This window comes from Pan troglodytes, chromosome 3 (genome assembly GCF_028858775.2).
Source record: "Pan troglodytes isolate AG18354 chromosome 3, NHGRI_mPanTro3-v2.0_pri, whole genome shotgun sequence".
In the NCBI taxonomy this organism is placed as follows: Eukaryota; Metazoa; Chordata; class Mammalia; order Primates; family Hominidae; genus Pan; species Pan troglodytes.
In genome coordinates, this window is record NC_072401.2 from 99,786,363 (window position 1) to 99,801,806 (window position 15,444).

General features: G+C 33.5%; 1 protein-coding gene and 1 pseudogene across 16 annotated transcripts in view; both read left to right on the forward strand.

The window, feature by feature from the left end:
* The window catches only part of RAP1GDS1 (Rap1 GTPase-GDP dissociation stimulator 1), a 173,675-nt gene that overhangs the window by 79,815 nt on the left and 78,416 nt on the right, over positions 1–15,444 (forward strand). For all 16 annotated transcript variants that reach the window (XM_001165560.7, XM_054683209.2, XM_016951900.4 and 13 more), the window contains exon 4: positions 6,053–6,178. In XM_001165560.7, the coding sequence (XP_001165560.4) occupies positions 6,053–6,178 (126 nt within the window). The remainder of the gene's footprint in view (positions 1–6,052; positions 6,179–15,444) is intronic.
* On the forward strand, positions 8,776–8,928 carry LOC112209162 (U2 spliceosomal RNA; annotated as a pseudogene).

Sequence of the window (15,444 nt, forward strand, 5' to 3'; positions counted from 1 at the left end):
TAGAAAAATCATTGAATAAAGTTGAGACTCCAGAAAAATGCACTATATTGTCAGGTAGCTTAAAGTATACCTTGAGACCTCAGTGTTGGAAGCTTAACCTCCGTCATTTTGTAAGAATGATTATCAGTACTTTCTTTTTTTTTTTTTTTTTTTTTTTTGAGAGGGAGTCGCCCAGGCTGGAGTGCAATGGTGCGATCTCAGCTCACTGCAAGCTCCACCTCCCGGGTTCAAGCAATTCTCCTGCCTCAGCCCCCTGAGTAGGTGGAATTACAGGCACGTGCCACCACACCCGGCTAATTTTTTGTATCTTTAGTAGAGACGGGGTTTCACCATGTTAGCCAGGCTGGTCTACTCCTGACCTCGTGATCTGCCCACCTTGGTCTCCCAAAGTGCTGGGATTACAGGCATGAGCCACTGCGCCCGGCCAATACTTTCTTTAAAAACAAGGGCAGTACGAAGAGTGAGTGAAAAATATAAATGTCAGTTTGACAACCCACATATAAAAGTCACTCATTCTTTTATATTCATGCCTCATAGTTTTCCTTGTTTTTCAAAAGAAAATATAAAAAGCTAAGAGTTAATACAGGGAAGTTATTAGAGAAAATTCAAACATGAATATGTTATGATTTAGTCTAATAAACACTGAGGTGGACTCTACTACTCAGTGTTTTTATTTGGCTTGAAAATTTTGGTTTAAAAGAGTTTTAATAAAATAGTTTCTTCAGGTAGGTAAAAGTGGAGAAAGTAGACGTTAGGTTTTTTAATATTCGAGGATATGTGAGGGGGATATAAATCTCGGTGTATATAAAAAGAAAATAATTTTCATCACAGCCTGTACTTTATGATGCTGCTGAAAGAATATGTAATTCAAGTAGGTTTGAGAAAGTAAAAGCAAGAAAGTAAAGCGTTAACACTCTAAATTTACAAAAGAATAAAAAATAATCGAAAATTATTTAATGAATGTATTACTACAGTCAAAGGGAAAAACATTAGTCTTAGGTGGCAATCAACTTTTTATTTTTATTGATATTGAAATAGAGCAGTACCTATTCCTTAAACCTCTGTATTGAATTTCTACATTAACCTATACGTGTTTTGCAAAGAAAAAAAAGTGAATTCTATGTTGTGTAGGCAAATACACATATACAGAAACACTTAATGGCTCCTGCTTTCTACAGCATAATGGCATCCACTAACGTTGATTTCTATTCACTGTCATTCTGCATGTATCTTGGTTTCAGCCTCTTTCCCTTGCAGTACTGCCCCTTTCCCCGAACCAAAATTTTCAGTTCTCCGAGTTCAAATTGCCTAGAGAGAGAATCTGATTTTTTGCCTGTTTCTTTTTAAGTTCATCGCCATTGTTCTTTTTAGGAAATCTTTCAAAGTAGACCATCTTTTAGGCTATTGAGTCAGAATCCAGCCAGCTGTGAAAGATAGCAGGTGTGAATGTAGAGGTATAGGTAGTAGGAACCCCTTTGAAGAAGGATGACTGTCAGCCATTCTGAAGCCTCTCCAACATAATATGTATAACATTTTAAACATATTCTTTTTTATTATTATTATTCTTTAAGTTCTAGGGCACATGTGCACACCGTGCAGGTTTGTTACATATGTACACATGTGCCATGTTGGTGTGCTGCACCCATTAACTCGTCATTTACATTAGGTATATCTCCTAATGCTATCCCTCCCCCATACCCCCACCCCACAACAGGCCCCGGTGTGTGATGTTCCCCTTCCTATGTCCTAGTGTTCTCATTATTCAATTCCCACCTGTGAGTGAGAACATGCGGTGTTTGGTTTTTTGTCCCTGTGTTAGTTTGCTGAGAATGATGGTTTCCACCTTCATCCATGTCCCTACAAAGGACATGAACTCATTCGTTTTTTTATGGCTGCATAATATTCCATGGTGTATATGTGCCACATTTTCTTAATCCAGTCTATCATTGATGGGCATTTGGGTTGGTTCCAAGTTTTTGCTATTATGAATAGTGCCACAGTAAGCATACGTGTGCATGTGTCTTTATAGCAGCATGATTTATAATCCTTTGGGTATATACCCAGTAATGGGATTGCTGGGTCAAATGGTATTTCTAGTTCTAGATCCTTGAGGAATCGCCACACTGTCTTCCACAATGGTTGAACCAGTTTACAGTCCCACCAACAGTGTAAAAGTGTTCCTATTTCTCCACAGCCAATCCAGCACCTGTTGTTTCCTGACTTTTTAATGATCACCGTTCTAACTGGTGTGAGATTGTATCTCATTGTGGTTTTGATTTGCATTTATCTGATGGCCAGTGATGATGAGGATTTTTTCATGTGTCTGTTGGCTGCATAAATGTCTTCTTTTGAGAAGTGTCTGTTCATATCCTTCGCCCAGTTTTTGATGGGGTTGTTTGTTTTTTTCTTGTAAATTTGTTTGAGTTCTTTGTGGATTCTGGATATTAGCCGTTTGTCAGATGAGTAGATTGCAGAAATTTTCTCCCATTCTGTACGTTGCCTGTTCACTCTGATGGTAGTTTCTTTTGCTGTGCTGAAGCTCTTTAGTTTAATTAGATCCCATTTGTCAATTTTGGTTTTTGTTACCATTGCTTTTGGTGTTTTAGACATGAAGTCCTTGCCCATGCCTATGTCCTGAATGGTATTGCCTAGGTTTTCTTGTAGGGTTTTTATGGTTTTAGGTCTAACATTGAAGTCTTTAATCCATCTTGAATTAATTTTTGTATAAGGTGTAAGGAAGGGATCCAGTTTCAGCTTTCTACATATGGCTAACCAGTTTTCCCAGCACCATTTGTTAAATAGGGAATCCTTTCCCCATTTCTTGTTTTTGTCAGGTTTGTCAAAGATCAGATGGTTGTAAATGTGTGGTATTATTTCTGAGGCCTCTGTTCTGTTCCATTGGTCTAGCTCTCTGTTTTGGTACCAGTACCATGCTGTTTTGGTTACTGTAGCCTTGTAGTATAGTTTGAAGTCAGGTAGTGTGATGCCTCCAGCTTTGTTCTTTTGGCTTAGGATTGACTTGGCAATGTGGGCTCTTTTTTGGTTCCATATGAACTTTAAGGTAGTTTTTTCCAATTCTGTGAAGAAAGTCATTGGTAGCTTGATGGGGATGGCATTGAATCTATAAATTACTTTGGGCAGTATGGCCATTTTCACGATACTGATTCGTCCTATCCATGAGCATAGAATGTTCTTCCATTTGTTTGTGTCCTCTTTTATTTCCTTGAGCAGTGGTTTGTAGTTCTCCTTGAAGAGGTCCTTCACATCCCTTGTAAGTTGTGTTCCTAGGGATTTTATTCTCTTTGAAGCAATTGTGAATGGGAGTTCACTCATGATTTGGCTCTCTGTTTGTCTGTTATTGGTGTATAAGAATGCTTATGATTTTTGCACATTTTAAACAGATTCTTAAACATCCCTGTTTTTTTTTAATATATCTGCCTGAAGCATGATAACTTTATGTCTTTAAAATTAGCTAGTGAGGACTACCACTCTTTGTTTAAAAAAGTAAATTAGCTGAAAAGCAAAAGAGTTTTAGAAGAAATTCTTTTTTACTTTATCCAGAGACTGACAGTGACTGAAAGCTGAGGAATATATTAGCTTTGTTTTATCTTTATATGTTTTTGACTAAAAAATGGTTCCAAAGAGTTTTGATTCCACAATTTTTCTATAATTATTTACCCTCTATTATTCCAAGAATACTTGAAGCTATTGATTGTAGAGTCCAAATTTTGAAAGATTGGTATCATATAGGCAAAACATAAAAGAAACACAGTAATTCTTCAGTGTTGCCATTGCCTGAATAGCAATAACAAAACAAGCAAAATAATAAGATAAACAAGTTTTATTTATGAATGAGTACAAATCAGACCGTTCCTAAATTTATTGTTTTAGTAGTCAATGAAATCATCTTACTGTTGGGAACCAGGCATAGTTCAGTGAAAAGGATAATGAACATCTGTGTTTAATATGAGTTAGTAGCATGTTAATTTAAGATTTGAAATCTAGTCCAGGCCTGGTGGTTCTCACCTATAATCCTAGCATTTTGGGAGGCCACAATGGGAGGATCACTTAAGCCTAGAAGTTCAACACCAGCCAGGGCAGCATAGTGAAACTCTGTCTATAAAAAAATAAAAAATTGGCCAGGCGTGGTGGCTCACGGCTGTAATCTCAGCACTTTGGGAGGCCAAGGCAGGTGGATCACGAGGTCAGGAGTTCAAGACCAGCCTGGCCAACATAGTGAATCCCCGTCTCTACTAAAAATACAAAAATTAGCTGGCTGTGGTGGCACTTGCCTGTAGTCCCAGCTACTCGGGAGGCTGAGGCAGAAGAATCATTTGAACCCAGGGAGCAGAGGTTGCAGTGAGCCGAGACTGCGCCATTGCCCTCCAGCCTAGGTGACAAAGCAAGGCTCCGTCTCAAAAATAAATACATAAATAAAATTATCTAGGCCTGGTGGTACACACCTGTAGCTCCAGCTATTCAGGAGGCTGAGGTCAGGGAGGATCCCTTAAGCTCAGGAGTTCGAGGCTACAGTGAGCCATTATCATGCCATTACATTCCAGTCTGGGTGATAGGGTGACACCTTGTCTCAAGAAGAAAAAGATTTGAAATCTATGAAGGGTCTAAAGTAACCATTAACTAAAGAGGTAGATAAGCAGATTGATGTGTCATCTCCTATAGATGGTCATTGAATTCATGAACATGTACAGCATAATTCATTTTCTTAACATGAGTAGTAGGATACTTAGTACTACTGAGTTTGATAACGTCAATGATAAGCTCAAAGGTTAGTTGTTGAGATAGGAAATAATCTGAGTCTTAGAAGTTTACATTACAGGGGATTTTTAGTGGTAGAGTAATAAGAAAGAGATGATAGGAATTAATTCATTTATTTTGGGACAGAGGAATACCTCTGTGATTTACAGCTATCTTAGGAGGAAAAGAAGTTGTCTCAGAGGTGACAGCTGACAGAATAACCTATATGGTATGCTCTAAGAATTTGAAAATGAAGGGAAAGAGAGGGAGGATTGCTTATGAGGGTATCTGTGGAACAAACCAAGGGGTAGACCATCTTGATAGAGTGAAAAGATAGTGATTTTTTTAGTAGGACAGGTTATAGATGGATAAATTAGTTCTTTGTTAACTAACTTTATTGACCAGAACATCCTTATGGTGAGTTGTGATGTCCAAAAAGGTAATTCAGCTATTGGTTATTGGAGAAATTTCATCAGTTACATACTTCCTTATGTTTTGTAGTGGTCCATCATGAGACACTGAAAAAAAAAAAAAAGTTTATGTCCAATCATGACTGTGGTGGTATCATGGTGAGTTAATACATAAAGAATGGCATACCATAAAAATAAGGAAAAAATGGGTTTGAAATTTAAGAAATCTTAACATTTGACTCTTTAGACCTGTAAATGTATGGGTATAGCAGCAGATATGAGTGAGCCATAAAATGGATTTTAATAAAGGACAGGAGTGAAGATAAGAAGAGGATGATTCCACCACATCTTACCAATCAAAAAGGACATATTATTTTTTAATTGTTCACTGAAACCTTTATACATATGTATATATTTATATTTATATATATATTTATATTTATAGGCTTTTTTAGAAAACATAGTGAAAAATTAGACAATATGATGGCTTAGTTTATAACTGTAGTACTTTAATTATCAGGCTTATAGAAATACATCGCCATTGTTTCCATCATCACACATATTGCTTCCAAAGCATATCGTTATTATGAGAAGATAGTGATAAATTAGTTGTGATGTAAGTTAATTAAAATCCCTTTGGTTTATGGTAGAGACTGTCAGCAAACAAAAATATGACCCCACTCAGTTTTGTGTATTTTATGAAGCTTTTAGTAGGGCTGTAACAGGGTACTTTTGTACAGAAATGTACTCTTCAAATATTCAGCCACCTTTTCAAGGTGGCTTTTAAATACCACATATTAAAAGTAGGTATTTATTTTATTAGGGGAGATGATTTATGTAAATTGTGAATCGTTAGATTTTTAATTAAATATGTCTCTTATTTTCAGAGTTTATGCGAATTCCATGTGTGGATGCTGGATTGATTTCACCACTGGTGCAGCTGCTAAATAGCAAAGACCAGGAAGTGCTGCTTCAAACGGGCAGGGCTCTAGGAAACATATGTTACGATAGCCGTAAGTGTTGACATCTCAATAATACACGTACATTTTTAAGAATTATGATATTCAGACTAATCTGCTTTTGTGTTAGCAGTGACTTTTCTAGGCTAAAACACTAACATGGGCCGGCATGATTCAGCACTGCTTATTTAGCAGAATTTATGGAGATTCAGGTCGTTGTATTCTTATCAAAGAAATCATAGGAAATGAAATGTTTTCCTCTGTTATCACAAATGATATTTTCAGAGGAAATTAAGTCAGTTTCTAAGAAATTGGGGCTGTAAGTTTAGAAAAAATACATATGTGCATCTTCTCAATTAGGTTTCATTGAAATATTATCTCTGAATGGGAATGCTTATGGACACAGTTTTTTAAAGTTTCTGCGTCTGTCCAAATACATTTTTAATTATTTGCAGTTCGGTAAAACCAATCATAAAAACCATTCTCTTCTCAAAAGCTAGATTGGCCCATTACATTTGCATTGACTCCATTCCTATTTGTCATTATATCATTGTCATCCTCACCACATTCTATAATATACTGTTCTACTAGGCAAAAAGAAAGCAAGAACTGGGGTATGGGTATATTGTAACAGCGTTAACAATTTCTACTTCCCCTTTCTACATATAAACAAAATACAGAAAAGAATTTTAAGTATATTTAGCTTAACTAGGCTTATTCTGATTTTCCTTAGAGTTTTATTTGCTGAGCCAAAACATGTATTTTATCATTCACCTGTAATGCCTCCTAGGAATTTAGTTTTATTTCTATAACTAGGATAACTTTTAATGCTTATTTTCCCCATTGAGTGTTTAACTCGGATGAGTTATATTTTGTTATAACACAAAAGATATGGCCCTTTTATAATAGGCAGTCCTTCAAAAAGTGATTTATGCATATAAGCCAGAAAGAAAGGACATAAATATATTCATTTATGATAAAGAAGTAGGAAAAAAGATTGAAACTATAGTTATAACTCATATATAGCAGTAGTGGTAAAGCTAGCCTCATTTATTCTCCTTTTCTTACTTTTTCTGAAATAGGAGCTACAATAGCCATAAGTATTGAAATGTCAGTAATGAATCTGAGGACATAGATGTCTTAATATGAATTTTAACTTCAGTTTTCAGTCCCCAATATAGCCTGTAAATCTGCTTATCTGCTCCTTCAATCCAGTTCTTTTTATCATAGGGTATTAGCTTTATTTACAAAATTCTGTTGCTTTATGTTTATAATTTTGTGTTTTCATATTTAGGATTTTTATTAAGCACCATAGTTTATAATATCAACTTTCAAGACTGAATCATTTATTATATATTTATATGATTAATTTTAGCAACATATATTAGACCTCAGCTGAGTAATAGTCAAAAGATTAGTGGCATGTACTTGGAGAGTACTGATTATTACTGTTTTTATTCTTACTTTTCTGTGTTTGTTACTGGAATTTAAGGGTACCAAAAGTATTCTTTAAACCTTGTTCATTTTAGTTGTTCTTGAATTATACATTGTTTGAACATAGAGAATATTACCTGTTTTGAGAACTTTTGTCCTGGAGTTTTTCCTATTAATAAAATAGAAATACACACAGTGATATTTTGTCTCATATTGCCTTGGTTTTTATGGGCATAGAGTAATTTTATTTCCTGTGTATTCTAAAGAACCTTGAAGTTAGGGTAATAAATGTCTAGTTAACAAGATTATTCTTTTGATGAAACTGAAGTCCATTATTATAGTATTTATCATATCTATTTACTTTATCTTATGGGATATACAATATAAAGTTCTATGGATATCCTTTAAGTTATGAAGTTAATTTTTTTCATTTTATTATGAATATTTATAACCAACTTATCCTCATTTAGTTCAATGGAAGTCATAGCTAAATGATTAAGCATAGTAAATACAGCCCATATTTTTATACTTTTAAACTTTAGTTCAGGAAAATGAAGTTTGAAGTCTTAAAAGTGAATAAATGTAAGAAGTGATTCATTACTTACTATAAATCATGTGATCAAAATGTATTTATTGTGCCATGCTTTCATATGCATATAATTTCCATAGACTGCATGCTTTCTTACCCTTTTATTCAAAATTAAATTCTATGAACTTCTTTGTGATTTTTCTAGAATGATTGCAGGACAATTACAGTGTTTATACTTGAATTACAAGAATAATATAAAAGCCTTGTAAATGTGATGTTGTGTGGTTGATTTGGGAATTTACTTGAAATGCATTTCTCATTTTATTTTGTGACAACTGGAAATTTTTCCTTTTTAAACAAGTTTTTAGTGGCTTCTATTTTAATTCATCAATCTTCTTCACTCTAGGGAATGTAATGCTTCATTTTTAAAAGGAGTATAGAAAACTACATGATAGCCTTGTGATCAATACAAAGAATCTTTTTCTTTCAAATAAAGTATGTTCTAAAGAGTTCATATATTTGTGTTTTATCTAACTTACCTATGGGGCTAATCAGTTGATTTCCACTTTATTAATGTACTCCAAATGAATAATTTTTTTTAACATAGGTTTATTCAGGATGATAGTAGGCTTACAGTAGATAGTAAAGTTGATGTAAATAGAAAGTAGTATAAAGACTTCACTATTGGATCACTTCTCGGCCTGTTGGCTAAGATCAAGTGTAGAATTCACTATTGGAGATAAAAATATGAGAAATTCATACATGTTCTATAGATTTTTACTTTGACACATGAAAAGTAAAGCATTTGCTAGCGTATTTCAGTTAGCATAGTGTATTTGAAAGGAGGTGAGCTCCAACTGTAGAAAGAATTACCATAAAATCCGTGGAAATCTTTGGAGAAAAACTAGGTCAGAGTTCAGTTTTACCAGCCTTGACAGTGCCCATTTTAGGAACTTTTCCTAATGGAAGAAAACGGCCTTATATAATCCTAACATGAGGTAACAGACTGGCATACCGCTAAATGGGACGGAGTAAAGCTTTGTTGCTGATGAACTTTTTGAATCCCAGTCTCCTTCTTGCATATAGAGATGAAAGAATCACTCACTGACTGGGAACGTTTTTCATTTAAAATGCTTGGTCTCTTTTCTTCCAGAGAGCTGCAAGGCACTTCATTTATGGATTTCTCCTTCGAAGTATCCGAACAGACTTCTGATATAAGCAATATTTTAAAATGCTTCTGCCCTTTTACTTTGCCAAAATAACTCTTTTTATGAGAAATTTGACATCTTTCAGATCAGAGAAGAAAGGAAAGTTGTATTTCAATTTGGAAAGAAATAATCAAAATATGTGCGATTGATGGGATACACCAGGGAATGTGGTTTTAAAGCGCAGTAGTATTATATTTCAGAAATGCATGCCTTTGGCCTATTTACACTTCCTTTTCAAAGGTTTTATAAAAAAGAGGATTATGTTCTTATATAGCTGTCTTTGTGGCATTCCTCATTTTATTGATTTGTTTATATAACTGTACACATTTTAAATTGCTGATATACTTAAATGGCCTTATAGTTTTAAAAAGCTTTATGTTAAATTCCCATCCTGTATTTATAATTCCTGGGGATAAATTGGTGATTTGAGACTAGTGTTCTGTTTTGTGGATATTACTGCCTGAGGTCAGAAAATAATTGTTACTTGATCTACTGGTTAAAAGATATTAGTAGAGGCTAGAAGAAAATGATTACGTGAAATTAAATATTTGTGCCTTTTTATACACCGAGGAAGAATAATGTACAAATCAAATAAAAATGTTTTAAAATTAAACAAATATACCTCTTTATAGAAATAAAATGAATGCTTATTATATAACTGGTACTATTATTGGAAAGATATGTACACTTAAGCTTATATGATATGCTATCATACATAAGATAAAAAGTTGTATTCTTCCTTGCTGATGAGTAAATATTAAAATGAGGTAGTAATCAGTCTTGCCAAAGCCAGTGTTTATGAAGTGAAACATTGTTTATTCATTGACATCAAGTATAAATGGGAAGGATGCTGAAACATATGCATGTATCCGTTTGTATATTGGCGATTCTTGTGCTACACTATTTTAATATAAAGTATTTTAATATAAAAATTCTTTATATAAAAATAGTGTAGAAGGAATCATAGTTCTTACTGCAAATACTGAAAAATAGTTACCAATAATTGTACAATATTTTATCATGTAAGTTGGTCAGAAAAGTATATATTAATATGATACAGACATACTTTGAAATTGCCAAAGTAATCAAAGTATATTTGCAACAGTTATATTCAAAAGGGAACTATTTATATCCAGCATTTAAAATAAATGTTTATTTCAGTGATACCAATTAGGTTATTTGATGAGTTATATTAGATATGTTATTAAAGTCTCATGCAAGTCTTTGTATTTACCCTATTTTCTGTGTTATTCAGTTTTAGAATAAAATAGAATTATCAGTCAATAAGTAGCGTAAAAATAAGATTCTTCAGTTTTCATCAATCTGTTGTGTTTTATGAGTTTATTATTAAAGTACATCATGTGTATAAGAATAAACAACAATATGTTACTGCTACTTTTAGAGATAGTAGTTATGACTATTATCACATGAAAGCATTCCACTATAAAGACATTCTAAATATAGATTGAAGTAGATGTTGTTTTGTAACACTATCATAAGCTCTAAACACAAGCATATGCCATTAAAGAGCTTTTTAAATGGTAGAGAGAATAAAATGAACAAAGGAACACAACTTGAGGACAGTTACAGAGCACACACTAAATATGTTTTTTTATCAGAATGAAAATTAATAAGAATATTAACTGTAGCTGTTTTTTAAGAAATTAACCAAATAGTGCATTGCTTAGAAAAGAATTTGTTTACAAATTAATATAATTATAAATGTATAAAATTTTAATATAACCCCTAGAAAGTGGATATTGCAAATGAATGTGATTTCCAGCTCTACCATTCACTAAGTTGTCATTTAATTTTTCTGATTTTAGTTTCCTCCTTGGTAAAGTAAGCTTGTGTGGATTAAGTATATTTATATAAAAAGTGTGTGTGACTCAATGTAATACATACAGTAACATACAAAAGGTATTTCCATAAAGATATAAAAGCCACAAGCCATATAAAGAGAGGCAAAGATAAATCTGGTGGGAAGCAGGGATAATATGCTTAACTGTGTATAAGCACTGATTTCACTTGAGCTTCTTGGCAGCCTATGTGAAAAAACAACTTGATATGCCTTGTAATTTTTATTTTATGATAAAAAGGAATATTTTAGTTCTTTAATCAAACAACTTTTGAGACAAAATAGTAGGAGGGACTTATCAGGATGTCATTAATTCCCTAGATGATTCTGTGCACATACCTAGTTACAATATGTAAGGATATTTACTGGCATTATAGTGTACCTAGTGACGGTTCTACAAAAGTTGCCCAGATGTTTTCCATGTGATTGTTTCTTGTACTAATCTTCAACAGAATCCGGGAAATAATACTGAGGACTTTACAGAAGGTAGTTTTATTTGGGTAGTATATCCCGAGTGTGTTGTTTTTTGGTGGTTAAACTTGCTTAAAGGATTCAGTTTAAAAATTTGAAAAAGTTTTGACTTGAATATATTTCCTAGTTTAGTTTAAAACCAGAATACAATTCTGGTTTCCATTCATTGTACTTTATCCTTTTCTCTATGTTGTGTGATATATCCAAGTTCTATTTCTTGAGACCAAAAACCATGTTTATCTCTGATTTTTGAGCCCATTATCAGTTTGATGGAAACCTGACTAGCATGAAAGTGAGTATTTTAAAATACCACTTTAGTTGTGGTACACAAATCTGTACATATGTTAGAATTGCTTAGAACCATACATGCCCATACACATACACTAATGCATGTAAAAACTGATGAAATATGAATAAGGTCTGACATTGTACCAATGTCAGTGTCCTGGTTATGCTATTGTGTAGTAGAGTTATGCAATGTTACCATTGGAGGAAGCTGGATAAAGGGTACACGAGACCTTTCTGTGCTTTTTTTTTTAAAAATAACTTCTTGTGAGCCTCTAATTACTTCTAAATAAAAAGTTTTAAAACCTCACCTATCCAGAAAGCATATATATTCTCTTCCCTATGGGAAATGACCTTGTTGTTTCAGCAGTACCTGAGGTGGGAGGTGGGGGCAGCAGGCATACACATAAAATTTTACAGCATAGCTCACAGCAGTAATTTTAATGACTTTGTGCAATTAATGTGAAAGACAAAATTGCCTGTAATTTTTTCTCCCTCCAAATTGGACTTTTATGGAAAACAATCAACAAAAACCTAACAGCCCTAAAATAAGATTTACAGAGTGGGAATTCGTATTTGTTGGGTTAGGACCTAGGGACAAAAGCAGAGTAAATTTCGTAGAAAGGGAATAACTGATAGGGAAATATTATAGACCAAAAAAAGTGAAATTATGAACTCAAGTAAACAGGTTGATATTAAAATGAGAAAGGACATTTCTGCCATAGAGAATAAAAGACAGAAGATAAATGAAAGTATAAAATAACCTTTAAGTAGTAAAGAGGGCACTCAAAAGTGTATTTCTGGGTATAGTTCTGTCTTCCCAGTAAGGTAGATGTCAGGCTCATCTGTTAATAAAAGTCAACAGCAAAATGATGGTAGGAAGTTTGTGGTTTTGGGGGAAAGTTCAGAATTGGGGCTGTAGGACATGTAAATCATGAAGATACGATTTTTTAAAATAGCCAAATAGTAATATAGGTATGCTATGGTAGAGATCTTGATTGTGCATCCATTAATGTATAGTGTGCTTAAAATGTCTGTAGGCTAAGGAATTATTTTGACTTTGATATGTGGACAGGAAGAAGCCTCTGAAAGTAACTTGAAGAAATTGATATTTTCAGTTTTGTAGCATCATATAGTCTAATTGGAATGGACAGAGATGTGAGGCAGAGATATCAGGAAGCCATTACAGGAGGCCGGGTGTGGTGTGGTAAATAGTGACTGTGGCAGAGAGAACGAAATTATATTGTGAAGTGAGAGACAGTACTCAGATAGTTTATTATCAGTTTGGCTGGTTTTTGCGTAGCACTGCACCAGGTTTATTTAAGCAATGTAAAGTACTCTATCTCTTCAGATAGTTTACACTTTGAGAAACTATGATCTTTCCATTTTTGTACTTGGTATTAAATTTAAATCCCTCTTTTATTAAATGGTGTTTGGAAATCCAAGATTCTATAAAGTTTACCTTAAAATTGTAGGACAAAGAACACATATTACTGCTTTTTTCCCCATGCTTGATTACTTTCCAAATACTATGTTATAAAAAGCTAATGTCTTAGGGAAGACATGAAATAGTAATTTCGAGTAATTGTTCTTAATTTTATAGATATGAAAGTAGAGGCAACCTGTGAGAGAGTATTGCACGTGGCAAAAATATTAGATGATTTTTCTTGGGTTCAATAAGAAGTCATATATGGTTGCCTTCCCCCCCAACCCCACCCCCATTCTCTGAGTCAGAAGTCTGAATGGCTTTAGAATTTTCCTTTCCTCATTAAGAGGACTTAGGTAGGGTGGGAAAAGTCTAATTATAGAGGCCTAGTTGGGGGTTTAAAAACATTTTTTGTCTAAATCTGTTTTTTCCCCTTACCTTTACCACTCTCATTTCACCTGTTAAAGTCAAAGTTTAGATATGTGAAACATAAGATTTCCAGTCTGCTTATTGAAACCCTATCAACACATATTATCCTCTGCTCTTTTTAATAGGGTTTTGTTTACATTTTTAAAATTTTCTTATTTGTAACCAAGTTGAAGTACTGAGAACTTTCTCAACTTTTAATCAGCCTTTTCCTTGCTACAAGTAGGGTGCATTTTCCTTGGTGGTGAGGAAATATGAAAAATAAATGCTACGTAAAAGTGAATAATTCAGGGCCAGGCATAGTGGCTCACGCTTGTAATCCCATCATTTTGGGAGGGCGAGGCAGGTGGATCACTTGAGGTCAGGAGTTCAAGAGCAGTCTGGTCAACATGGTGAAACCCCATCTCTACTTTTTAAAAAGAAAAGAAAACAAAACAAAACAAAACTAGCCAGGCATGGTGGCATATACCTGTAATTCCAGCTTTGGGAGGCTGGGGCATGAGAATTGCTTGAACCCAGGAGGCAGTGATTTAAGATCACAGCACTGTACTCCAGCCTAGATGACGGAGTGAGACTCTGTCTCAAAAAAAAAAAAAAAAAAAAGAGTGAATAATTTACATTTTTCCTGCTGAGTAAAATGTTTTTACCCTTTGAGAAACTATGCTGTCATCAGTTCAGATTAAATTCTAAATAACTATATATACATTTGCTCTCACACACACACACACATATATATATACATATATATATATAGTCTAGCATAATTTAAGTATGAAATAGTTTGGTACAAAAACACCTTTTATATTTAAAATATTTATAAAACCTTTTGATCTTGAACAATTGGAGTAATAAATTGGAACAATAAATTACATACATTATTATCTAAATGCTATGTAAAAGTCACTTTAAGTAACTTTTATGGAAATAATTGAGTTAAATGACTTTATAATTTGTGTATAAACTAAAGATATTCAGTCTTTTGCTAATAAAATGATACAGAAATATAAAAATATAGGGAGTAAAGAAAGCTTTAGTAATTTCTTTAGGAAATGTATTGCCATTTATGGAGCCTTTATTAGATAAAGGGTTTTTGAAAAAGTAGAATTATTGAACAATTTTAACTAATGTGAGAAATCTGTTGGACTACAGAAATTAATACTAGTATCAGCAGGCACACCAAAAACTGTGTCCATCAAATGCTGGGCCATAACCTTATTTTATGCTGTGTCCTTGGTACTAGTGCTTTGGGAAATGAAAGATTTAATTCATTTACTTTTCCTGAGCTGGCATTACAAGTGTAAATGTACATACACCTTGAAATTTTCCCACCTAAATGCAGATTTTTAAACCTGAATATAATGTCACAAAATTGCAAATTGCATGCTTCTCTTTTGATATGTGTGCACTTAACAGTCATGGTGGCTTTTTCTTCATGACTCATTTTTGTGATTTTACTTATGTAATATGTTATAGCTTTTGCTTTTATATCTAGTCTTTCAGGGATTTTGCCTGAATCTGCAAGGTGAATAAATTGCGTTTTGAGTTTTAGAAATGATATTCATGAGCTTTTTTATTTGAATGCTGAAAACATTCGATTATGTCTAAGGTACATAATAGAAATTCACTGTTGGCAAAATTATAGGGGGAAATGTAAGCATTAGAATTTAATTTTCTTTCCTAGTA